This window comes from Oncorhynchus clarkii, chromosome 4 (genome assembly GCF_045791955.1).
Source record: "Oncorhynchus clarkii lewisi isolate Uvic-CL-2024 chromosome 4, UVic_Ocla_1.0, whole genome shotgun sequence".
In the NCBI taxonomy this organism is placed as follows: Eukaryota; Metazoa; Chordata; class Actinopteri; order Salmoniformes; family Salmonidae; genus Oncorhynchus; species Oncorhynchus clarkii.
The window spans coordinates 38,495,987-38,523,492 of record NC_092150.1 but is presented as its reverse complement, the minus strand read 5'-3'; the positions used below and the strand labels follow the sequence as shown (position 1 = coordinate 38,523,492).

At 44.8% G+C, this 27,506-nt stretch overlaps 1 protein-coding gene across 3 annotated transcripts in view; it reads left to right on the top strand.

Moving 5' to 3' along the window:
* LOC139406794 (SH3-containing GRB2-like protein 3-interacting protein 1) overlaps window positions 1-27,506 on the top strand; it is an 88,936-nt gene that overhangs the window by 46,157 nt on the left and 15,273 nt on the right. For 2 of the 3 annotated variants that reach the window (XM_071149830.1, XM_071149829.1), the window contains exons 1-7: window positions 17,621-18,264; window positions 20,284-20,305; window positions 20,452-20,536; window positions 20,935-21,053; window positions 25,119-25,223; window positions 25,691-25,765; window positions 25,935-26,765. In XM_071149830.1, coding sequence (XP_071005931.1) covers window positions 20,290-20,305; window positions 20,452-20,536; window positions 20,935-21,053; window positions 25,119-25,223; window positions 25,691-25,765; window positions 25,935-26,765 — 1,231 coding nt within the window. In that variant the 5' untranslated portion in view covers window positions 17,621-18,264; window positions 20,284-20,289. Of the gene's footprint in view, window positions 1-6,828; window positions 6,902-11,549; window positions 11,575-11,918; window positions 11,940-12,145; window positions 12,212-12,533; window positions 12,601-13,345; window positions 13,531-15,825; window positions 15,838-17,620; window positions 18,265-20,283; window positions 20,306-20,451; window positions 20,537-20,934; window positions 21,054-25,118; window positions 25,224-25,690; window positions 25,766-25,934; window positions 26,766-27,506 lie in introns of those variants that run through there. The other variant, XM_071149831.1, reaches the window with a different exon arrangement.

The following is a 27,506-nucleotide window of genomic DNA, read 5'->3' as shown; positions in this document are numbered from 1 at the left end:
TATCAGTGTGTGGCCCCAGGAGGTGCAGTTGGAGTCTTGGAGAGATTCAATCTTCTCTATGCTACCTGTATTTCTAGTCTGTTTTATGCCTGCAGAATTTCCAGGGCAGCAAACTAGCAACAACCTGTCAAAGCCAAGATAACCTACATTCAACTATTTCAACTAAGGCCTGATTAGTTGTGAGACTTGTTTTGTTTTGGAATAGATGTCAAGATTTGGAGACATCTGTGGGGGGATTGACAGAAACAGAGCTACCTTAGATGAAGATATATATCAAAAGGCGACATAACAAAGACGATGGAATTCAGAGAAATGATTGCTTTGCAGTGTATCTTCTCCTCCCTCTCATTGGCCCAGATGTCATCCATAGTTAGGTGGCGCTCCTGCTCTCTTATCATCTGGGAGTTTCTGCGGCCTTTCCTTCTATTACATTACTGTGTCTTTAAGAGAGACCACTAATGACGTTAGCACTTCTGCTAGCTCTGGTACGGAAGCCATTAAGTCGTTAAATAGCATCCACTAACCAGGCACTCTGTTGTTTTCATATCCACTAATTAACCCCTACGCATGGGGAGGGAGGCCTTCATGTGTTGTCAATCCCAATGTCAGAGGACTGCATTTTGGCAGACTGTTGCTTTGAGCGTAGATGAGTGGCGTAAACACGTTTTGCAGTAAATAGAGTTATGACCGAGTGTGTAGAGTAAATGCGTATAGAGAGAGAGCGAGAAGAACAAAGTGGTTGTGGTCACTATTTTTATGGTTCAAATCAAATTGTTTTAGTCACATTCGCCGAATACAACAGGTGTAACCTTACTGTGAAAAACTTACGAGCCCATAACCAGAGGTTGAGGTTGTTGTCCTGGCACCACACAGCTAGGTCTCTGACCTCCTCCCTATAGACTGTCTCGTCGTTGTTGGTATCAGGCCTACCTCTGTTGTGTCATCGGCAAACTTAATGGGAGAGTCGTGAGTCGTTAGAGTCGTGCCTGGCAGTGCAGTCATGAGTGAACAGGGAGTACAGGAGGGGGCTGAGCACGCACCCCTGAGGGGCCCCTGTGTTGAGGATCACCGTGGTGGATGTGTTGTTACCTACCCTTACCACCTGGGGCGGCCCGTCAGGAAGTCCGGGATCCAGTTGCAGAGAGAGGTGTTTAGTCCCAGGGTCCTTAGCTTATTGATGAGCTTTGAGGGCACTATGGTGTTGAACGCTGAGCTGTAGTCGATGAATAGCATTCTCACATAAGTGTTTATTTTGTCCAGGTGGGATAGGGCAGTGTGGAGTGCATCATCTGTGAATCTGTTGGGGCGTTATGCAAATTGGAGTGTGTCTAGGGTTTCTGGGATAATGGTGTTGATGTGAGCCATGACCAGACTTTCAAAGCACTTCATGGCTACAGACGTGAGTGCTACGGGGGTCGGTCGTCATTGAGGCAGGTTACCTTAGTGTTCTTGGGCGGCACAGGCACTATGGTGGTCTGCTTAAAACATGTTGGTATTACAGACTCGGACAGGGAAACGTTGAAAATGTCAGTGAAGACACTTGCCAGTTGGTTAGCGCATGCTCGCAGTACATGTCCTGGTAATCCGTCTGGTCCTGCGGCCTTGTGAATGTTGACCTGTTTAAAGGTCTTCCGGAACAGCTGGTGCTCTCATGCATGTTTCAGTGCCATTTGCCTCGAAGCAAGCATAGAAATAGTTTAGCTTGTCTGGTAGCCTCGTGTCGTTTGGCAGCTCTCGACTGTGCTTCTCTTTGTAGTCTGTAATGTTGGCAAGCCCTACCACATCTGACCTGACTCTGCGTCCCTAAATTGACACAGCCTCTGCGTCCCTAAATTGACACAGCCTCTGCGTCCCTAAATTGACACAGCCTCTGCGTCCCTAAATTGACACAGCCTCTGCGTCCCTAAATTGACACAGCCTCTGCGTCCCTAAATTGACACAGCCTCTGCGTCCCTAAATTGACACAGCCTCTGCGTCCCTAAATTGACACAGCCTCTGCGTCCCTAAATTGACACAGCCTCTGCGTCCCTAAATTGACACAGCCTCTGCGTCCCTAAATTGACACAGCCTCTGCATCCCAAAATTTATGAGGGGTTACGTGTTCACACTTCCACTTGCCCCAGCCAACCTCCTCCTCCCCAGACCTCAGCAACCTTTGCACACAGGAAGCAACATTTAAGAGGAAAGAAGAACACAAGACCGGGAGGGAACAGACAGGAAAGATATAGAACATGACAACACCAAACAATGGTCAGCCACGTAAACATTCAGGAACAGGGCACAAAAGACCGCATCAGCTACAAACTCCAAAGAAAAGAACATCAGGGTCCTTAATTTTAACTACAACTCCCAACGATTCAGTCACTTCCCAACGTAACAGAATTTCACTCATTTCAATCAGTCAACCTTGTAGTGTTCAGCGATCTTCAACAGCTGTTCTTTAGTACATAATCCTAACATTTCCTCTGATGGAAAGTGAATGAACTCATCTACATAAGACGCCATATTCATAAGTAAATTATCTTGCTCAACCCCTCTGCTGAGCATATCAGACCACAACCAGAGAAATGACAATCACCCTGAGCACCACAGAAGAGAGATGAGATACGGAGCTTCCCCAAAACCTACAATAACTCAACCCTGGTCTTCGTGCAGATTTTTACGCACTGTAGCCCACTGGCAAGGAAATAAAACTCCCCAGCATGCTGGAAAATTCCACCAAGCCACGGATGTGCACCCGAGACAACTGCTCAGTCCACAGACACCACACAAAAATAACAAACATTATCCATGCCCAACATATTCCAAAACTGAAACACGTCGCTAAGCCTATCAGGGGAAAAGGGCTATAGCTCCGGGTAGTAAGTTCCACTACCCTACCCAAATCTCCCACCGAGGTACACAGACGATTTACTCACCTCCTCAGACCGATGTCCCAACAGAAAGTAGAACAAGAGTTTCCAGGCTGGGCAGGGCCTGGAAACTAACCATTATACCATCTCCAACGCAGCACAAACCAAACAACAAAGGCAACCAATACTGGGCCTATCAAACTCAAACAAAAATATGCAAACCAAACACGTACAGAATTTAACATACCTCCACGTTCTCCCAAACCAATAAGTTCAAAGATCCCGGATGAGCTCCCACTTGTCACGAACCGACTCAAAGCCCGCAACAAAAGGGAGACAACGTGGAGATAAGGAGTAACAAAACATATTTATTAAATAAAGTATATGTAAGTACAATATACAGTGGTGTGTGTAATCAGTAGTGTAAGTGAGTGTTTTGCATGCATGAATGTGATAATGCAGGGTGTTGAAAGGTGCCAAAGCAAACAACCAAAAGCCACCAAGATACACAACAAAATCTATAAAGGTGTCTGCATGGAGCATGTCTCTTCCATGAATGGGGAAGTGGTGTATTTATCCTGGGACACACCGGGCCCAGGTGTTTCCCATGTAGCTGATGACCCTCCCAACTCCGCCCACCGGCATCCTAAAATGTAAACAAGAACAAAGAGAGAATACGGCAGACAGAGTGGGAGGGTCGTCACATGATGAAGCCAATGACTGATGTGGTGTACTCCTCAATGCCATCGAAGGAATCTCGGATTATATTCCAGTCTGTGCTAGCAAAATCATCCTGTAGTTTAGCATCTGCTTCATCTGACCACTTTTTTAATTGACCAAGTCACTAGTGCTTCCTGCTTAAATGTTTTGCTTGTAAGCAGGAATCAGGAGGATATAATTATGGTCAGATTTGCCAAATGTTGGTCGAGGGAGTGCTTTGCATGCGTCTCTGTGTGTGGAGTAAAGGTGTTCCTTTTTTTTCCCCCACTGGTTGCACGTTTAACATGCTGATAGAAATTTGGTCATTTCAGTTTCCCTGCATTAGAGTCCCCACTTCTAGGAGTGCCGCCTCTGGGTGAACGTTTTTGTTTGTTTGCTTATGGCGGAATACAGCTCGTTCAATTCTGTCTTAGTGCCAGCCTTTGACTGTGGTGGTATGTAAACAGCTACGAAGAATACAGATGAAAACTCTCTAGGTAGATAGTGTGGTCTACAGCTTATCATGAGATACTCTACCTCAGGTGAGCAATAGCTTGAGACTTCCTTAGATATCGTGCACCAGCTGTTATTTACAGAAGTACATAGCCCTCCGCCCCTTGTCTTACCAGATTCCGCTGTTCTATCCTGCCTGTACTGCGTATAACCAGCTAGCTGTATGTTGATAGTGTCGTCGTTCAGCCATGACTCCGTGAAGTATAAGATATTACAGTTTTGAATGTTCCGTTGGTAGTTTAATCTTGCTCGTAGGTCATCTATTTTATTCTCCAGATTGCAAGTTTGCTTGCAGAATGGAAGGAAGTGGGTTTTTTTTCGATCGCCTACGAATTCTCAGAAGGCAGCCTGCCCTTTGGCCCTTTTTTCTCTGCCTCCTCTTCGTGCAAATCACGGGGATCTGGGCCTGTTCCTGAGAAAGCAGTATATCGTTCGCGTTGGGCTCGTCAGACTCGTTAAAGGAAAAAAAGGATTCTGCCAGTCCGTGGTGAGTAATCGCAGTCCTGCTGTCCAGAAGTTATTTTCGGTCATAAGAGATGGTAGCAGCAACATTATGTACAATAATTTTTTTTTTTTAAGTTACAAAAACCGCTAATAAAAAAATACAATCGGTTGGGGACATGTAAAACGTCTGCCGCCTTCTCCGGCGCCATGATTACAGTGGTGGGGGTCTTGCTGTGTGTGAGTCACTGATACTATATATGTGACACTTACTATGCTTCCTGTGCGTGTGTCCTGTGTGTGTGTGTGTGTGTGTGTGTGTGTGTGTGTGTACAGCTCCATTGCACCAGGGTATTATAGTTATGTGGCTGAGCCCTGAGGATGCAGAGGGGAATATGTTAGCAGGATCAATGATAGCAGGCCTCTCCGGATCGATTTCTCATTTGGGTTTTTGACGGGTACCCACAGAAGCAAACCCCTCTAGTCAGGGCAGGTGAGGCAGTGGCAAGTACCCACTACCCATAGGCCTACTACACTCTTAGAAAAAAGGGTTCCAACATGGTTCTTCGGCTGTCCCCAGGATAACCCTTTTTGGTTCCATGTAGGGTCAGGCTGCGATAAGCAACCACAAACCCAGCGGGGACAGAGGCTGTGACAGAGGCAGGTACTGACAGACACCCAGAAGGACAGAGGCAGCTGAGACGGATAGGTAGGTAGTGACAGGTCTCCACAGCGCGTGTAGACAGACAGGGACAGGTATGTACTGATATAGGCAGAGACTTACCGAAGATGACTGTGTATCTGAGGAGGAAGAGCGAGAGAAACAGATATTTTGACTCTTGTCGCGTATCTCTTGGACTGGTAGTTTAATTTGCATGCTATAGACGAGGCGTGTTTAGACTGCTTGAGGAGATTGCATGGTGATAGGCTTCCTACTTCCTGTGCTGTGTTGATTCTCCGTTCGTCAACCATCCCATTTGTTTTTAATTCATGAGTTGAGCCACCGGTGTTGAATTCAAGTGCTGACATAGAGGCTAGGGATAAAGATACAGTGTGTGTGTGTGTGTGTGTGTGTGTGTTCAAGGCTGCTTCGTGCAGACACCCACTTCAAGGCTCTGGGTCCAGCAGTGCGCGTCAGTCACACTGTAGTTTGAGAGGTACCGTAGAGGCGTGAGACGACAGACCGAGAGACATGAGAGAATGACGAGGCTTGAATACTGGGACCAGAAATGCAGGGAGATAACTGGGCCTTCATTTTGGGTAAGAATGGAACATTGGAATGTTAATATGGCCCAAAGAAATCATGCCAATTTCAGTCTGCTAGAGCTGTTGGAACGTAATCTTTACGGTGGCTGTGCTGCTTCAATATTCTGTTCCAAGTCATTTCAGTCGGCTCCCGTCTCTTTGGTCTGCGGAGGACTGAATTTGGAGAGCAACAAAGTTAGCTTCCCTTCGAAGTTCGTGTTTTAATAGTCTAGTATCACAGCAAGTTACAGATCTCTTGAAGCAGAATACTCTTGATTTGTGTTTACTGAGAAATGCTTCTCTGCTGTGAAGGCAATTATCTTATCAGCCATGCTCTGTTGTATTCTGTAAAATATTAAGTGAGGATAAAGTATAGGCAGAGGCAGGTGCCAGATTCCTCCCTCCTCATTGGCTATACTATGAGTTATTTCTGTTGATGGTCCAGTGTATTGATTTAGACTGGGTAGAGTCTGAATTTAGACTTCGTACTAATGGTAGTATCTGTATCAGAGGAGGGGGCCTTGACAGATCGATGATCAACAGAAAGGCATCCATCTGCATTGGCCATGAGCACCATTTGAGATGTGAACGAATATTAGCCTTCACAGCGCGATAGTGTTAGCCTTCACAGAGTGCTCTGCTACTAAATAATGGATGAAAAGCTCACCTTTGATCCACCGGACCATAGATCTGGGCCTCTGTTCTGATGCTGGAGAGCTTAACCTGGCTCGAACTCTATGAATACACACAGAAGGACACACACACACACTGTACATACAGACACACACATGCACTATGTGTATACACAAACATGAATATGCTCAAGTTCACGCACATACAATACCTAGACACCTTTTGATATAAACACACACACACGCTCATACTCATACACACACGGCTCACAGCTGGGAGTTTCTGACTTTTGCTCTTTGATGCTGCTGCCTGTTGACTGTGTGTGTGACTGTGTGTGTGACTGTGTGTGTGACTGTGTGTGAGACTGTGTGTGTGAGACTGTGTGTGTGAGACTGCGTTTGATCTGTTAACACACTAAACTGTCTCTCCTCTGGTTTCTCCTCAGGATTGAAAAAGCGTACCAGGAAGGCCTTCGGGATACGGAAGAAAGAGAAGGGAGACAAGGACAATGACTCAACGTAAGTCTACCAGTCTAACTTGCGCACACACACTCGTAAATTCATATACACGACTGTCACCCAAAGATGATTCCACTGGCTGTGAACGTTCCATCGAGGGCGTTGAGGTTCTGTTGACCCTGGACGTTTACGTTCCCCCTGAGGAGCTCTACAGTTTGAGCCATAATATCCACTCACCCGAGGACTGTTGTCTTGGCCAGCTGTATGGCTGTGCCCATGCCTCTGTGAAACTGCCTGTAACTCTGACTTCAAGGCTCAGGACTGTGATCAATCACGACCTGGACCTAGTGTTTTTTCTAATGCTGTTTGGGAAGTACCGATTCCCCTCACTGGGTTGTATGTGCATCCATGAACGATAGCTTTTCATTTTGATTCAGGACATCTGATAGGCGGGTATGAATCTGTTGCTGTGTGTGCGTGCATGCAAGTGTTTGTGCCCAGTGATGTAGTGGTATTACCCTCCACTACAACACTGTTTGTGCTTGTGTGTGTGCTTGTGTGTGTGTGTGTTCTTGTGTGTGTGTCTGTGTGTGTGTGTGTGTGTACTGTTTGCAGGGGAAGTCATCCCTTATACATGTTTCAAACCAATACAACTTTAGCATCCCGGCAACTTTTTGTCGACTTTCACTTATATATAATTGCCAGCAACAAAATCTCTTCTTTTATTTCCGCCAACCGACCTAGTCATGATTGCTGTAAAGTTCTACCTACGGCTTAGTATGAAATGTTGCTGTGGCAGCATTGGTACACACTACGCTCTTAAGCTCTGGGTGGTTGCTAGGCAGCGGCCATTACTTCTATCATCCAGGCAGTTCTAAAGTTGGCGAGGCGTCATTTCACCGGTCTCGTCGCTTAGCCCACCACATGCACTGTTTTCTTAACCACAACTGTGTGGATCTATAAAGAATTACTGCGGGAATAGGAATAAAGTAGGCTAATGCAATTGCTAAAAATGGTTGATTACTGAAACACCCAAAGTCATCCAATTGTTACAATAGGATTTTAAGCAATAGCCTGCCCGCGTGCGGTCAACGATTTCAGCACCATTTTGCGCCTCTTTGAGACGAGCGCGGGGACTCGTCTTGATTAATCAATCCATGTCCGATTTTTTTACATTTTTATTTTCTCTTTCTTTTCACTGAAACTCATTTTGGATATTGGTTTGACTACAATTAGACTGTATAAATGTTAGCTGAGGTGAGTGCTGCTCATGATCATCTTGTCTAATTGGATCATTTGTTAGCACAGATCAGAACACTTCGCCAGCGTGTTATGTACAGTAGTTTTTGCTCTTCACTCGCAGTGGCTTATTAGCCTAGGCCTACTCCCGACCAAAAGCCTGTGACTTGTCTTAATCAATCAATGTGATGTTGTTTAACTGAATCTCTGTCTGTATATCTGTGTAATTCTCTGATTTGAGCAAACAGGTGGAGGTGGTATAGTTCATCTATCGCTGATCAGAAACATTATGGATGCAAAATTTCAATTTTCCATATTTTTTTACGTTACAGCCTTATTCTAAAATGGAATAAATAGTTTTTCCCCCACTCATCAATCTACACACAATACCCCATAATAACAAAGCAAAAACGGGTTTTAATTTTTTTTTGCAAAAAAATGTATTCAGACTCTTTACTCAGTACTTTGTTGAAGCATCTCTCCCATTCTTCGTTGGATGGGGAACCTCGCTGCACAGCTATTTTCAGGTCTCTATAGACATGTTAGATCGGGTTCAAGTCTGGGCTCTGGCTGGGCCACTCAAGGACATTCAGAGACTTGTCCCGAAGTCACTCTTGCGTTGTCCTGTTGGAAGTTGAACCTTCGCACAAGTCTGAGCTCTTGAGTGCTCTGAAGGATCTCTCTATACTTTGCGCAGATCATCTTTCCCTCTATCCTTACTAGTCTCCCAGTCCCTTCCGCTGAAAAATATTCCCACAGCATGATGCTGCCACCACCATGCTTCACCATAGGGATGGTTTTGGCCAGGTGCTGAGCGGTGCCTGGTTTCCTCCAGACGTGACCCTTATCATTCAGGCCAAAGAGTTCAATCTTAGTTTCATTAGACCAGAGAATCTTGTTTCTCATGGTCTGTGAGTCCTTTTGGAAAACTCCAAGCGGGCTGTCATATGCCTTTTACTGAGGAGTAGCTTCCCTCTGGCCACTCTACCATAAAAGCCTGATTGGTGGAGTGCTGCAGAGATGGTTGTCATTCTGTAAGGGTCTCCCATCTCCACAGAGGAACTCTGGAGCTCTGTCAGAGTGACCATCAGGTTCTTGGTCACCTCCCTGATCAAGGCCCTTCTCCCCAGATTGCTGAGTTTGGCCGGGCGGCCAGCTCTATGGGGTTCCAAACTTCTTCCATTTAAGAATGATGGAGGCTAATGTGTTCTTGGGGACTTTCAATGCTGCAGTAATGTTTGGTACCCTTCCCCAGATCTGTGCCTCGACACAATCCTGTTTCGGAGCTCTACGGACAATTCCTTTGACCTCATGGCTTGGTTTTTTCTCTGACATGCACTGTCAAATGTGGGACCTTATATAGACAGGTTTGTGCCTTTCCAAATCATCTCCAATCAATTTAATTTACCACAGGTGGACGCCAGTCATGTTGTAGAAACATCTCACGGATGATCAAAGGAAACAGGATGCACCTGAGCTCAATTTCGAGTCTCATAGCAAAGGGTCTGAATACTTATGTAAATAACGTATTTCTGTTTTTAATATTTAATACATTTGCAAAAAAATTAATCTGTTTTCACTTTCTTGTTATTGGGTATTGTGTGTAAATTGCTGAGTTTTTTAAATGTATTTAATCAATTTTAGAATAAGGCTGTAACGGAATGTGGAAAAAGTGAAGTGGTCTGAATACTTTCCGAATGTACTGTACACTACATGACCAAAAGTATGTGGACACCAGCTCGTCGAACATCTCATTCCAAAATCATGGGATATTAATATGGAGTTGATCTGATGCTATAACAGCTTCTACTATTCTGGGAAAGCTTTCCACACTTTTGGAACATTGCTGCAGGAACATGCTTCCATTCAGCCACAAGAGCATTAGTGAGAGCACAAGAGCAGCACTGATGTTGGGCGATTAGGCCTGGTTCGCAGTCGGCTTTCCAATGCATCCCAGAGGTGTATTTGTATATATTTTTTTGGATCCCCATTAGCTGGTGCCAAGGCAGCAACTACTCTTCCTGGAGTCCGGCAGAATTAAGGCAGTTTGATGGGGTTGAGGTCAGGGCTCTGTGCAGGCCAGTTAAGTTCTTCCACACCAATTTTGACAAACCAAACTGTTGCCACAAAGTTGGAAGCACAGAATCGTCTGTGGCGTTAAGATTGCCCTTCACTGGAACTAAGAGAGGCCTAGCCCGAACCATGAAAAACAGTCCCAGACCATTATTCCTCCTCCACCAAACTTTACAGTTGGCACTATGCATTGGAGCAGGTTGTGTTCTCCTGGCATCCGCCAAACCCAGATTCATCCACCACTCCAGAGAACTCTTTCCACTGCTCCAGAGTCCAATGGCGGCAAGCTTTACACCACTCCAGCCAACGCTTGTCATTGAGCATGGTGATCTTAGGCTTGTGTGCGGCTGCTCGGCCATGGGAACCCATTTCATGAAGCTCCTGGTGAACAGTTCTTGTGCTGACGTTGCTTCCTGAGGCAGTTTGGAACTCGATAGTGAGTGTTACAACTGAGGACAGACGATTTATATGAGCTATGCGCTTCAGCACTCGGCGGTAAAGTTCTGTGAGCTTGTGTGGCTTACCACTTTGCGGCCAAGCTTTTGTTACTCCTAGACGTTTCCACTTCACAATAATAGCACTTCCAGTTGACCGGGGAAGCTATAGCATGGCAGGAATTTGACGAACTGACTTATTGGAAAGGTGGCATCCTATGACGGTGCCATGTTGAAAGTTGCTCTTCAGTGCGGCCCATTTTACTGCCAATGTGTGTCTATGGAGATTGCATGGCGGTGTGCTCAATTTTATACACCTTTCAGCAACGGGTGTGGCTGAAATAGCCGAATCCCCTCATTTGAAGGGGTGTCCACATACTTTTGTATATATAGTGTAACTTTTTCTATATGACAGCAGTTCCACATGTTGCCGTGGCGCAAGTTGAGTGGGAAAAATATAATTTGTATTTTATTCTGTTATATTTCATTTTATTCTTAGCCTACTATGTGTGTTGACTGTGATCAGGGTAACTTAGATGTGTCTTGTCTGTTTAATTTAAATGAACAAAATGGCTATTGATTTCATGTGCATGGCGTAGCCATGTAGCATACGGGCTGCACAGACCAGTAACATAATTAGATTATGCCATTCAATTATTTTGAAAATGCTTATCCCGGCAGGAATGTGATAAAAATGGGACTGTATGAATTGAGCTCAACATATTTTGGCCAGATTATATATATATATTTTTTTACAGGCAACATGCCATAAAGTCTGTCTGTAAAGGGTATTAGAAAGCCCCTACAGACCTGGGGTTTTCTAGTGAGCTGCTTTGCTAATTGGCAGTGTGCTTAAGTGTTAGGAGAAAATATGGAAAGTGGATTTCAAGATCCTTACTTTCTCTTTGCTCCCTACTCTCCCCCCCCCCATTTTTTTCTCTTTCTCTCTATCTCTTTCACAGGGGGTCCCCTGACAGAGAAGGGGGTGTAAGTATCACAAAATCATTTATGCTTTATCCAATGGATTAATTGGTCGACTTATTCAACTGTGAAATTATTGAATTGTGTTGTCAATAAAGATGCTTAATAATGTCATTGCTGGAAGGTGAAGACATGATTGCCTATTTTACAAGCTTGGTTTAGTACTGCTCAGCCCTTTAGGTGAATCAGCACTGTAACATTGGTGGCCCTTTTTTTCATTGACTCCAGAATCAAATCAAATGAGTCTATTGTTGAATTTAACTGTTTTGTGAGGTATTGAATTTCCTTACATGATTTGATTTAATTGTATTTGTATTCTCTGTATTGTGGACTCGACTGTCATCATCCAGGATCCCCAAGAGATTGAATCGGTATTGAACACTATTGGAGTCCCTTCTAGTGTAGGATATATAGTTACTATAGACTCTACTCTACCAGACCTTAGGTAATCCTTAGGTGTATCGTTACTAATTGGGTTCATAGTTCCTGTATCGGTAGCATTGAGTAGCCAATCACTTAGCGTAGTATTGCATGAGTTGAGCAATCAGGATCCTGATTGGCGTCATTCTGTTTTCAGTCACAGAAGAAAGCCAATGGTGCGGCTGTCAATGGATTCTCTGGAGAGATCGACTGGGACAGATATGTATGGAACCAGCATTCTTCCTTTGAACAAGCTCATACAAAAAAACAAACCTATGATTATGTTACAGGCATACTCTCAAAGATATATATGTCATGGACAGTAGATACTCTTCTGACCCTTCTGTTACTGTCCTACTGTCGTTTCTAAAGATTCTGAGTGTATGTTAATGTAGAAAGAATCAATCGGTTGAGGTCAAATCCAATTCAATCAATTCAGGAAGTAAACTGAATTGACAGAATTTAAATGGAATTGAGCCCAACCCTAATCGCATGTCGTAAACACAGCGTGTGATGTTGGTGTGTCTGTTGCTCGTGTGTTTCAGAACACCCCTACGGTGGACGATGAAGGTTACAGTCTCAGGCCAGACGAGGAGGAGGGGCCAGGATCAGATATCCTTTATCATCTAGCTACACCCTAATGGAGCTAGATATGAACTATTTCACGTTACATAGTACACCTACACATAATACTATACCTATAGCACTATAGTTCCACCAAATCACAGGTGACTTATAGTTTGCATGTCACAATATGAGCACTTCACTTTCTGCATGTAGAGTCTGTGTCTGACTGACTGTTTGACTGACTGACTCAATGATTGACTTAGTGAATGACTGTCTATCTAGATCAGAAACATTTTGTATTCAGCCCACAACAGAACAGCCTATGAGTACAAATCAACATTGAGACCGTTGAGCATAATTTCATCTCAACTCAATAACAAACAGGCAGCCGAGAAATAACTCAACTCAATAACAGCTTACGGCATATGGCCTAGAACAACTATATATTGATTAGACTGATATTGCTTGGAGATTTGCCAGGCTTTTCGGAACCTGCTGTTCTGTGAGGAGATTCTACGGTCTCCTGATTAGAAGCTGTTGTATGCTGTAGTATCTAGTATTTGGTAGAGTTGTAGATATAGAAACGGTCCGGAGTACAGAGTTTCCCCTAGTACAGATCTAGGATCAGCTTCCCCTCCCACAATCCTGACCTTAACCATTTAGTGGGGAAAATGCTGAACTGGCCTAAGCTCACCGTCTAGGGGCAACATCACCCTACTCCTTGAAATATAATGTAAATGACCTATGATTTTCAGCAATTAAAAGATGACGGTCTTTAACGGCAACCCACCTGGCTCCAAACCACCCAAGGAACACTTCTTCTCCTCCAGCGAGTCGGAGGGAGAGGAGGACCACCGGAAAAAGTTTAAGATCAAGATTAAACCATTACCAGCGGAAAGTGCCAACTGTTTGACCCCGTCAGTAGATGAACTCAAAGCCTCCATAGGCAACATAGCTCTGTCTCCTTCTCCTCTGGTGAGTCCCTCCCTCCGCCATCACTGCTCTGCCCTCACTGGGGCCATGGTGTCATTTTCTGTTACTGAATACTGTATTCTAGAATGTGTTTGAATTGTTGTATCTGCTTGCTGTTCTGTTCCTCATGAAGAAATTATTTCCAACATTCATAACACATTTCTTACCGTCTCTGCGTGTTTCTCTGTCACACTGCATGTGTTTTCTCCTCATTAATCCACTTATATGCCTGCCTGTGAGCGAATTATATTGTCTCAGAGGCTTATTCCATCAATATTCTGGTAGTAACAGTGAACTAGGGAGAGAGACACTGGGGTTTGTTTACCCTCTACTACATAATACATTGCTGATGCTAGGGATGTTGGGGAGAGAAATGGTGGCTGGCAGGACTTGAGCATTCTGCTGTGACCTCAGTGGACTACCAATTACTGGAGTGGAGTTTAACCCAAGGCAGATGTCTCTAAGCAGCCCACAGAAACCAACGGACACTGTGTTATTGAGTCTCATTATACACTTTAAACTGGAGAGTTCCTACACCACAATGACAACAACTTCATGAGAAACCATGAGATTCAAACCTGCTCAATTGAAAAACATCACTTAAAACCTTAAATGAGCAGAGTGATCCAAAGGAGGGAGAGGTGTTGATGGAGTGGGAGGGAGAGGTGTTTAAGGAGTTTCTCTTTGGGCTGGGGCCCCTCCCTTCCAACCCCCTCCACCCCCCCATCAACCCTCCTCTAGTGTCATACCTAGTGTAAATAATTCAGCCTGGAAAGTGGGTATTCACAGTGAGGCAGTGATGTATGCTGTACGTACGCAACGACAGTCTCTGGTCATACGAGAACCTTACAGACTCAATAATTAATCCATCCACTGGCTGTAGAGCCGCTTGCTAGCCGGTAGCTCACTAACCTGGAACAGTGAGCAGGTGTTTGGTTGTTTTAACGTGTACATGGCTCTCTCTGTGTGTAGAGGAATTTTACAATATAGATCAGGATAATAGCAGACAGTGTCTGTGTGGTTCTGAGGGTGGCCAGTCAGTCATAGAGAATTATATTATGTCCTCCTTACTGACGGTCAAGTTATCACCTAAAACCCATTGTCAAAACCTTGTTCCAGAAAGGTCTGTCACTGTACTAGGTTAGGGGACAGATTGGGTTGGAGACTACGTGCCATTGGTCTAGGAGAGACCTTTTAATGTAGAAGGATTTAACCCCCAGGTCTTTCAAGTCCTTTAATATAGAGATGCCTCCCCAAGCAACGGTTCTAACTCCCACGTCTGAATAGAAAGCAGTGCCAGCTCTGTCCTATACTCTCCAGATTAAGTCTGTGCCAATTAGCATCTCCTCCATTTAGTAAAACCTCTCCAGTCTGGCCAGAGTGCTGGAACTTCTACCTTTTCACCTCAGTCATGAATTAAACATGAGTCACATGGTGGACCCTCACTCGCCATTGCAACTGTGTGCTTGCCCAGGTAGCCCTGGCAACGGTTACCAGGACATTGGCTAAAGAGAGCTGGGATAGAGAGCAAAGGTTAACAGGCTAAATCGAACAGCGAGGTTATTTCCACATTTCCTTCCCTGGCCCTCTCTTGCTCCCTCATTTGATCTCTCCTGCATTTTCTCTCTCTCCTTCTCCCTTTCACCTCTCTCTCTTCCTCCCTCTTTATCTCCCTTGACCTCGATCTCTCTGTATTAAAGCTGAATGTGTTGCTCTTAGAGGGGGGTGGCTATTGAGAATACAGAGAAGAGAGACCGAGGAAGTGTGTGTGTGTGTGTGTGTGTGTGTGTGTGTGTGTGTGTGTGTGTGTGTGTGTGTGTGTGTGTGTGTGTGTGTGTGTGTGTGTGTGTGTGTGTGTGTGTGTGTGTGAGAGAGAGCAGATTAACCTCCCCATGGGCATTTCTGTCCACGGCGCAGTAGATGTATCATTTAGATTTTCCCTTGTACTCAACAACTATCACTATTGATTAAACATCCAGTCACTCATGAGATCAAAGTCGCTTATCGATATACTGTAAATGGATGAACGAATGGGTGTGGAAAGTGAGATGGATAGACCGATTGGTAGATAGAGGATACTTATGCTCTCGCTGTGGCGCTTACGTAAATCAGAGTAGAACACTATTGACACGCACGTTTGTTTGGTCAGTCAATTTTGTGTGTACAGTAATTGTGGCTCTACGATAACATATAGTAAGTATCCTCTCTACCCCTTTCTCCTCTCTCTCTCTCTTTGTCCTGCCCCCTCCCTCTGTCCGTCTCTACCTTTCTTCCCCCTCTACCTGCTAACTTCCGTAGAGGAGTAGTCCGGTAAGCCTGTTCTTGGCATTTCGTTGTCGGTTTCTTTTTCTCTCCTCGCTTCCTGTCTCTCTGTTAGCATGAATTGCACACTTGCATGGCTGCTTTCTCCCTTTCTGTTTGTGATTCGGCATACTGACTTTTCTCTCTAAGGGTCACATTGAACTATGAGAAATATGCAATAGCAATACAACACACTCAGGTGAACCAGGATTTGTGGAGAACAGGTTGCTCTGAATGAGAACCAAAGGTTGTGGGATTTGGGACTACCACAGTACCAGCACGAAGACAGCTGCTGTATGGTGACCTCCGATAAGATGGAAATCTGGCTGCTTTCTCTCATAATATCCATGGACCTTTTGGCTAGCGGCTAAGACGCAACAGCTCAGCAGTATGTGTGGTGTGTGTGTGTGTGTGCTTTTATTTCAGTTCCTCTGAGTAAGGTTTAAATTGAGGCTGTAGCAGTCAGTCAGTTGCATTCCACACAAACAGAACGACGGTAAGAATTACAAGGGAAATGGTGGTGGGGAAGGGCAGAAAATGATGCAGATATTAAAGGGAGATGGAAAAGGATACAGCTGAATGAAGCCACAGCAGGTCCCCTGAACAGTGGAGAGGACAGGGCCAATTGGATCAGTCATTATGGGTTGTGGATGACTGTGATTTCTCTCTCAACATATTGACATACACACCCATGCATGATCGCACACCCACGGATGAATCATCACGCTCACTCGTGCGCGTGAATGAGTCATCCGTGCTCCTCTTCAGCCCTTCTCAGCTCTCTGCTTTTTACTCCCATTATGCATGGTTGATCTCGATAGCGGTGTTCAAGAGCATCAAAATCATAATGTAAATTGTGACTGGCAGTGTCTCACGTCAGATGCCGTCACTTCTACGCGAAGCCCGTCCCTCAACTGATCTGTGGAACTCATCCCTACTTCTGAAAATCACTCCGCTCTCGGTGGATGACACACTGGCTACTACCGCAAACCATGTTCAATCAGCTGAGCAAACTTTCTCCCGCTAGCAGCCTATTGAAGGCTTGTTTGAATTGGTAGCTATTTTGCCAGCTTGTTGATGAAGTTGTACTGCACCAAAGTTCTGGAACTGTTCTCAGAAATCCGCATGTATTTTACAGCTGGCACTGTGCCTCGCTGCTTTGAAACATCTTGCCAACGCGATAACACCGCAGAGAGCAGTCAGCTGTGTTGTAGAACTCCGCACACTAATCACGCCAGAACAGATTGTCATGAAAACTAATTTGTGCATTACCGAAAACTTCTATACGCTAGCTAGCAGCGGGTGTATTCAGCATTGTGTGTGTGAACTGATGTTTGCATTCATTCCTTTAGTTTCATATGGATTGATTTGAAACTGGTTCAGCCAGCAAACAGACACTAGCTATCTGATGTGCTAGCTAGCTAATTTACGTGCACATTTCAAATGTCATAAATACAGATTCTACCACCACAAAACATCTTAGCTAGACGTAGAATTGCTTGGTGAAGACTACCCAAAATTAGCTACAAGTTTATATATATATTTTTTTAACTCTTGACAATGTCACCTTGGTAACATTTTCGAATGTTAGGACAGCATATTGTAGCCAAACATACTTTTAGCTATCCCATGTGCTTGCAAGTTATCAGATGTGAGACAGTGGTTGATCTATTTTAAAGCACATTCAGGCTGTGGCTCATGCACTCTTAAAAAGCATGCTGCCATTTGAACTATTCTTGCTGGCACGGCTAATGATGGCACCACAGGCCTATACATTTTTTTGCTGCCCTCCGCTTGACCTGTCATTGCTCCATTTACACAATACTGCTGCCTCATTGCCCCTTCCAGCAGGAAGTAGCCTACAGCTGAGTAGGAGCCCCTATACCAACATTTTTATAAAAACCCAAGATAGACCACAGGATGTCGTTTCCAAACGGAGCAAATTAAGCGTTGTGGGCAGAGCCAAGCACGAGCTACCGAGATCCCATTGGGTGTTCTAGCATGTATTTGCATATTTCATCTAGCTCTAACTTCTTCCACTTTCTGCCACAGGATTTCCTCTCCTCACCATATTTGGTGGTGAGAAGATCTGAACAGATGCTTCAGATGGATACAGTCCTGTGAAGTATCTGGCTCATTGTTCTCTCATCGTGACATCACTATGACAGTAAACTACTGTACTGTACCTTTCTTTACCACTCTGTCTCTCTGGTGCGGAGATGACTAAGCTGAATTTCCACTGCAGACATTTAATGGTGATGAATCTGGTTGGGCCTTTTGGAGAAGTAGGCTACTGGTTCTAACTGACTGAGTGTAACTGTTGAGTTCTGAGTGTAAAAATGTATTATGTTGGAGAGGTGTGCTTTACTGATTCATCACTCTCTGACCAGGTATCTCTTCTCTCTTCCTTTTTGCTGGTCATAGAGACGTAGCCCGGTAAGTGTCCCTCCATTCCGTGTCTGTCCCTGGGGCCTGGGGTAAATTACCAACGCTTTTTCTCACTCTGCTTCCTGTAACCTGCTGGAGGAGTGGAGGGGAGAAGGTTGAGGTGGCGTTGACAGTTGAAACAGATCAGGAAAATATTGCTAATTTGCTACAGTATGGTCCCTGTTGTACTAGGCTTTAAGTCCCTGGGTAAATCTGAATAGTCTTTCCTTGATTCCTCATATCCTCTGTCTTCGCCGTCTACTTGCTTCCTCCTGATTATATTAAGGAGGTGGGTAGAAGAAGGGATGACACGACTCAAGAAATTGAGAAAGGGCATTTGAGATTCACCCCATCTGTCGACAGCTGGACCCTTTGATCTCTCACTTCAGCCCCGCATTCTAGTGATTCCTCTGCTGCTCTCTCCCTCTCTCTCTCTCTCGCTCCTTCCATCTCACACTCTCCCTCCTCCCTTCTCCCTCTATTTTCTTTCTTATCGTGTCTCTTTGAGAGTTATTTCATGCACTGTATTCTCACTAAAAAGCAGCACTCTCTGTCTTGGTCTCTCGCTCTCTTTTTCTATCCCTGCTCCCTCTTTCTCTCCTTGTCGCTCTCTCTTTACCTCTGAGTTTCTTTCTGTTTCTCGCACCATATTTCTGTATCTCTCTCTCTCATTACACAATCTCATCTGTGTTATATATCTGTCCCTCTCAATTTTGTGCAGGGTGTATAATGTTTTGGGCTTTACACAAGGCTTCAAAGACCTGCTCTTTCTATCTGCCTCTGACTGCTTTCTGTGCCCACTGAACTGCCACTATGCACTGAGTGCACAAAACATTATGAACACCTGCTTTTTCCATGACATAGACTGACCAGGTGAATCCAGATGAAAGCCTTGATCCCTTATTGATGTCACCTGTTAAATCCACTTCAGTCAGTGTAGATGAAGGGTAGGAGACCGGGTAAAGAATTATTTTTAAGCCTTAAGACATGGATGGTGTACTGTATGTGTGCCATTCAGGGGGTGAATTGGCAAGACAAAAGATTAGAAGTGTCTTTGGACGGGCGATGGTAGTACAGTAGGTGCCAGGCGCACCGGTTTGTGTCAAGAACTGCAACGCTGTTGGGTTTTTCATGATCAACGGTTTTCCGTGTGTATCAAGAATGGTCCACCACCCAAAGGACTTCCAGCCAACATGATACAACTGTGGGAATCATTGGAGTCCACATGGGCCAGCATCCCTGTTGATTGCTTTCGACACCTTGTAGAGTCCATGCTCGACGAGAGGGGGATGAAACTCAATATTAGGCAGGTATTCTTAATGTTTTGTACACTCAGGGTATATTATTATTTATTTATTTATTTTTTAAATCTTTTATTTAACTAGGCAAGTCAGATAAGAACAAATTCTTATTTACAATGACAGCCTACCGGGGAAGAGTGTTCAGGGGCAGAACGACAGATTTTTACCTTGTCAGCTCTGGGATTTGATCCGGCCCAAAGCTCTAACCACTAGGCTACCTGCCGCCCCAAATTAGCTTGTCTATAAATCCTAATGGCCATTATAAAGTATATATTATTTGTATTAATGTACATAACTGCATGTTTATTTCACTCTGCAATAAGTACACCTTTTCCAGAAATATATTGTTTCATGATTCGGACAGCGCATCTCGACACATCATCTGTTATGTACTATGGCCAATAGCTCCTCGATTGTTCCACAGTATTTCTGCGTGAGGTAGAGAGAACCGACCTAGTGGATCTCCACTTCCCTGTGGAGACAGTTGCTAAGTCAGCCCAGCCAATGCTCTCATCCGATTATCTCATTCTGAGGCTACAGAGACCATTTTCTGACCTAGTGGATAGGCTCCCTCCTGGGAATACTGTGTCTAAGGTGCACATTAACACGGTGTGACTCATGGATTTTTAAAACACTTTAATATTTCCATATGAGTCATTTGAGTGTGAAATGTAATGTGTGATATGTTTTTTGTGTCTTTTTTCAAATGTATGTGTTTTTATTATAGGGGTTGATGACAAAGGACTCTGGTAAGTATCTAAGTTGTTTCCTCTTGTCTTGTTGTTTAAAGTTAAACGCCTCCGGTGAAAAGCCAAGTCACCGATTAGCTTCAATGTGTTTCAGTGTGTATGATGAGTCAGTTGAGGTGAACGACTGTGAACGAATCTCTCCTCAGGTGAAGAGATACAGGTGGCTCGGCCAAGACGTCCTGCACCCATTGAGGTCCCCACATTGGCAGCCCCGGCGCTACAAGTTCCCAGGTACGTCTTTATCTGTTGCCCACTGACCTGCTAGACTCGCCCCAGGTGCTGTGGCTGTGTAGTCATGCACTTGTCTGTACATCCATAGTTTTACATGAACCTCTTGTCGACCTTCAGTCTCTGATGACAATCAGCAGCCACTGATTTAGTAACTTCAAGTCGAACGCTTATACATCCCCTTCCTTCCCTTATGACATGAATGCATCTCTTGTTGTAGTGTTCTGAGTGAGGTGACGGAAGCTTGCTCGTCTTAGTTTCTGTGGTAGACTGATCGTCTGACTCGTCCTGCTGTCCCTGTCTGTCCTTGTCTTATCTCCATCCCTCAGCAGTAAGAAAGCCACAGTACCAGAGAATGTCTACTAACCCTGTCTGTCTGTCCCTCTTTATCTCCCTCCCAGAAGTAAGAGAGCCCCAGCAGTACCAGTACCAGAGAAGAAGGCAGCGCCAGTACCAGAGGACACTGCAGCCTTATTTGGGCCTCCGCTGGAGACAGCCTTCGGAGACCAGAAAACAGAAGGTACATCAACTTTCTTTGATGTTTGATTTGTTTGTTTGTGTGTGTGCTGAGCGATTTAACCAGCATCGACATTGATTAAATTACTTGAATTGCATTTAGTTCTTCTTTTTTTTTTTGTGAGATCAACTCGCCGTTCCTCTAGAAATAAATCAAAGCAAGCACGAGAGAAATCAGATCAAGAACAAACTCTGGGATGCTATAGGAATTTGTAGTTTTCAACGGGAAAATATTCAACTTAGTTCAGCACAGAAAACGTGCTAATTAACCTCAATGCCCATAATCCACTACCTGCCCTGTTTATCCAGGCCCCCTGACAGACTCATGAGAGAGGAATGTACACAACGACGAGAGGGATAGAGACAGTTGGTGAAGTAGCTCTACACAATTGATAGTTGTAGGACTTGTAGTAATTTTGTCAGACAGCTCTGCAGCATAAGGAGCTACTAGCTAGCCATCTAGTTAGCTACTAGCCTAGCTAAACAGGATGACTCATTAGGGAGCACAGAGATTACGGTCACGTTTCCCTGCTCAGAATGGCATGCATCAACCAATGGTTGCGTGCCATGTCATCGACTGTTCTGTCGGGCACCAGATTGCTGTAATATAGAGTACTGCATTAGAGATAGACCGTTTATGATTTTTCAACGCCGATACCGATTATTGGAGGACAAAAAAAGCCCATACCGATTAATCGGACAATTTTTATTTTATTTATTTATATAGGTGATTCCACAGGTTGATGGTATTTTTTGATTTAGCCGTTGCTGACCCCATGCTTACATCATTATCACAAATAAGACACCTTGCTTTCCCTGGTGCCAATTCCATGTAATAGTCCCACACTGGTGCTCTGCTTTTCTCTGCCATCTGTAAAACACACACACAGCTCTGAAGTGACAATGATACTGAAGAGTCTGCTTAAGAGACCAATACTCCCAACTGTTCGAATAAAAATAGAGTTTAAGTTACCTGTGATGAATTTTGAAAACAAAAACTGTAATTTCTATATGCAGGAAATCCTATTTTAATAATGGGCATGGTAAGAATTGACTACCAAAGTGCGAGTCATAATTCCCATGACACCTAGCAAAATCTGAAAAGCGGTTCCTTCATTCATTTATTCCATAGGATATTTTTAGATTCACTTAAAATAAGGTCTGTGTTTCGTGTAGGCTTACACCACCGTGCCAATTTTATAACTGTGTAGATATCCATAGAACAACGTAACTCTGATCAATATTGGCTAAATATAAGCGAAGATAAAAAAAAAAATTGTAGAGTGGATTTATGAAAACATGTTGACAAACGTTACCTTATCCTAGTGAGATTTACACGAGTATCAAAACGCCGAGGCGATTTAAGCCTGCACGAAACACAGACCATATTTGAAGTAGATCAAGATATTCTGTATGGAAGACATGAACGGTAAAATAACGAAGGAACCCCTTTTCAAGTTCAGCCGCAAGTTATTACAGGAATTATAACGCGTCAACTATTTCTCTCTAAACCATATACCTTTGACTATTATGACCCTGCTGCTGCCTACCACCCCTCAGTCAGATTGCTCTATCAAATATCAAATCATAGACTTAACTATAATAAACACACAGAAATACGAGCCTTCGGTCAAATCCGGAAACTATCACCTCGAAAACAAAACGTTTATTCTGTTCCGTATCTAAGGGGTGGCATCCATGAGTCTAAATATTCCTGTTACATTGTACAACCTTCAATATTATGTCATAATTCTGGCAAATTAGTTTGCAAAGAGCCAGGCAACCCAAACTGTTGCATATACCCTGACTCTGCGTGCAATGAACGCAAGAGAAGTGACACAATTTCTCTAGTTAATATTGCCTGCTAACCTGGATTTCTTTTAACTAAATATGCAGGTTTAAAAATATATACTTGTGTATTGATTTTAAGAAAGGCATTGATGTTTATGGTTAAGTACACATTGGAGCAACGACAGTCGTTGATTTTTTGTTTTTTATAAGATAAGTTTAATGCTAGCTAGCAACTTACCTTGGCTTACTGCATTCGCGTAACAGACAGTTAACTGTAAGGTTGCAAGATTGGATCCCCTGAGCTGACAAGGTAAAAATCTGTCGTTCTGCACCTGAACGAGGCAGAATGTTCCTAGGCCGTCATTGAAAATAAGAATGTGACTTGCCTAGTAAAATAAAGGTGTAAAAAAAATATTTTAAAAAATCTTCAAAATCGGCGCCCAAAAATACCGATTTCCGATTGTTATATGAACTTGAAATCGGCCTTAATTAATCGGCCATTCTGATTAATCGGTCGACCGCTATACAGTATGATGTGGTTAGTTGATATGTAAGATCTGGCATGCGTCAGCAACACCTGGGCAGCAGAACGCAATAGCAGTGGTTTTTTACAGTGGATAATAGCTCAGAATCATTTATGTTCAATTTCTTGTTAGATGGTGGTCTGGCCGGCTGGCTGCTACTGCCTGAGCTGAGATGAGATGGGTAGAGCAAAGATGAGCAGAGCAGAGATGAGCAGAGCAGAGATGAGCAGAGCAGAGATGAGCAGAGCAGAGATGAGCAGAGCAGAGATGAGCAGAGCAGAGATGAGCAGAGCAGAGATGAGCAGAGATGAGCAGAGCAGAGATGAGCAGAGCAGAGCAGAGATGAACAGAGCAGAGCAGAGCAGAGCAGAGCAGAGCAGAGATGAGCAGAGCAGAGATGAGCAGAGCAGAGCAGAGATGAGCAGAGCAGAGCAGAGCAGAGCAGAGATGAGCAGAGCAGAGCAGAGCAGAGCAGAGCAGAGCAGAGCAGAGCAGAGATGAGCAGAGATGAGCAGAGCAGAGCAGAGCAGAGATGAGCAGAGCAGAGATGAGCAGAGCAGAGATGAGCAGAGCAGAGATGAGATGAACAGAGATGAGAGAATGACTAAAGAATTAAATAAAATAAAGTCAATCAATAAAGTAATAAGACAATGGCTGGTTTTCAATGTTTTGGCAATTGAATGTTCTCAGTATTTGGCTTTGGAATTTCAATTAAAACGTGTTAAAATCATTTTAAGGTAGTAATTTCATGTAAAAAGAAAAGGGGAAAAAATAACCAGAAATCGTTAACTGTGATTATTATTATAAAAATAAAAAAAACTCGAACTGACCTCAAAAAGCACTAATCGCTCAGCACTAGCGTGTGTGTGCATGCGTGTGTCCATCCCTACCTTGTTTTTCTGTGATCGAGCACTGTAACGACAATGGCTTGTCGTGGAACACTGCCGCTGGCTGTGACACTGAAGACACACCGCAGATGCATAGCACCAACAAGATGGATGCTTCCTATTCTCTCCACTGCCTTTCGGCCACCTCTAAAGACACTATCCCTCTTCCCTGTCAGCTGCACACGCTGCCACTATGTCTTGCAAGCTAAAACTCTCACAAACACGCTCGTGGTCAGAGGCACTATGAGGTAAATGAGATTCCACCTTGGTTGGTTTGTTGTCGTGTGAATCCTCCCCTCACCCCTCTCACAGTCAGGGTTCTATACTAGCTCTGCAGGCTCTGACTGGAAAGCTCTTAGCTTGTTATATAACTACCTGCCGAAGCATAGCTAATGTCACTACATACAGATCCAGCAGCCTTTGCTTTTTTAACACACCATTCAGAGAGAAGTTTCTCTATGAGGCTGTTAGTCCCTGCTGATATCCCTCTTTCTCAATGGAGTGGTTATATAAAGTACATGATTCTGTGAGACTGATAGGGTTGCTATTCTCTATTTGTAAATAACGGATGAGCTTGTATAAGATGCTGCCTTCAGTAGTAGGAGATATTCGCCACAACTATAGCTAATAAAACTGATATTACCTTGTCACTTCTTGGTGTCTTTCTTTGAGCAGTGATTGGTTGGTTATAGACATGACAGGTTTAGGCTAATGGTAATCTAGGTCCGAGAATTCAGATTCAATGCATGTCTTTATTGTAGATGCTAGCATGCATATTTTAACATACATTTACCAAGAGGTATCTATTTTTAGCTTATTAAACTGACGCCCCCTCTATGTTATGTCCCCTGTCTGTCCTGAACGTAGTGGGTATATCTGAGCCAGTGGTGTGTGGCGTATGGGGTGCTCCTCTACCTGAGTCTGAGTCACTGAGCCCAGACTTCTCTTTCACAAGACCCTTCCCTACAGGCAGTAAGTTTTCCATTTGTGTTTGCGCTTCCTGGAATGACTCTGGAATGACTGCACGGAACCATCAACTCACCTCATAAACCACCTCACCCTCATGACTGAAACTAATGAGCGATCTGGACGGATGAACAGAGGGAGAGAGAGTCTGTGAACAAGTGTGCCATTAACTCTTCCTCCACAACCCGTACTAACCCACTCATTTCATCCGTCATTAGAGAAATAATTAAATCCCATACTAATGTTGAGCATCATGATTCAATTGCGTCTTCCTCTTCTTCCCCCCCTGCATCTGCATGGATTATGGGCAATATGCATGGTGGTGTATGTAATATATGGCATGGGGGCTGTATGGTAGTTCCCTACCTGTGCTGAGCTGGTGTGGCACAGCCAGGCACTACCACCAGGTGCCTCTAGATGGCGCCACCCTTTAGAGTGACAGGCTGTTCATGGATGCACTGATATCATTGCAGCTCCGCCCCCGCTTCCGCCCAAGAATGTCCCGACCTCCCCCCCACTGACTGGCTCCCCCTCTGCAGATGCTGCTGGTAAGACCTTTCATCCCTCGACCCCTCACTCCAGCCCCCTTCCCTCGCTCCTTCCCTCTAACTTTTTCTTGCATTTGCTGTCACTCTCTCTCACTCTCTCAATCTCTCTCACTCATTCTCATACTAACTGCTCTGCTCCTCTCTCCCTGCACGTGGCTCTGTCTGTCAGGTTTGTCAATAAAGGCAGAAGGCTCAGGGAGGAAGACCTCCGTCCCAAACTTGGATAACATTTTCGGCCCAGCGGAACCCCCTGCCTTTGGCGAGGAATCTGCCGACAAGTGGATCTGCTTCAGCGAGGAGGAATCCGCAGCCTCTGAAAAACCACCCCCACCAACGTCCCCACCCCCTCCAGAAGATCCCCCCGCCCCTCCTGTACCCACCTCCCCTCTCCCTCTGGATGACCATGTCCCTGCCCCCTCTCTCTCCCCTCTCCCCACCTCCCCTCCCCCACAGGAAAAACCTGTCTCTCCATTACCCACCTCCCCACCCCCTACAGATGAACCAGTGCCCCCCCTACCCACTGTCCCACCCACGCCGAAAGACCCTACACCCCCACCCTCACCACTTCCTCCAAAGGACCCTACACCACCCCCCACTCCCACACCCACTGTTGTCCCCACTCTCGACCTAACCTCCAGCATCGCCCTTGCTCCCCTTGTCACCTCACCCACGAGCGTTGCCCCTGTCCCCTCTGCAGTTCCCTCTTCTCCCAAAGCAAGCACACCTGTCTCCCCCACCAGCCCCCCTGCCCCTATAGAGGCACCCTCACGCACCATCCCCCGGCCCCTCGTCTTGGCCGCGGAGGAACGGAGGAGTCCTGAAGCAGCAGCTCTGCCTGTCCCACCTGCCCCTCCGAAAGAGGACCTCAGTGAAACCACCACCACCCTGTCACCCAAAGATGCTGGCCAGGTGTCCCGTGTTGCACCTCCCCCTCCTCCACCCCCTACATACAGGGCAGTGGTGTCCTCTCCAGGACCAACGACAGGGGGTACGGGTAGTGGTGAGTACCCCTGAAGGCTAAACTCATCCTACACAACACCCCCATCCATTACTTCACAACCCACCTGACCACTGTCGGCATCAGTCTCAGCCCGTAGAGATGTGCTGATGTATAACGCAGTCAGCTAGTGTAAGCACATACTTTGATAGGTTGTAAAAGAGTCTGTTCTCAAGTGACTTATCTGTATAAATACATGTTGGATGATTAAAAACTAGGAACATAATGACCATCTATTTAAGGCAGGGATTGGGCTTAGGTGGCTTGCTGTTTGACTGGAGCGGCCCATTGAAATCAGCTGTGAGTAGGATAATTATATTCATTACGCTGCTTAATGGTTAGATTAATGCTGACTGATTCCCATATCAGGGCTGATCACAATCCTCACATTAATACTATATAAGAGAAGGTACTGTACAGAAACACTGCTCTTGTTTAGACCTACAGCTCGTCTTACAAAATCAAGTAAGTGTGTGTGTGTGTGTGTGTGTGTGTGTGTGTGTGTTATCAGAAAGAAGTGGGTTAAGATCCCTAAGCCAATGAACCCGTTGTTCCCTGTTGTCGTCTATGTAAGGTGCTTTACAATTTTGACGGTCGTTATGCAGTATTGTTCTGTTGCAGACTAAAAAGAGAAGAGTGTAGTGTAGACCTGACTCTGTGTGTGTAGTGCATGTGACCATGATGAAGGGCATTAGTTAGTTTAGTTTAACACATGGAACAACCGGATTCAGGACTGAAAACACA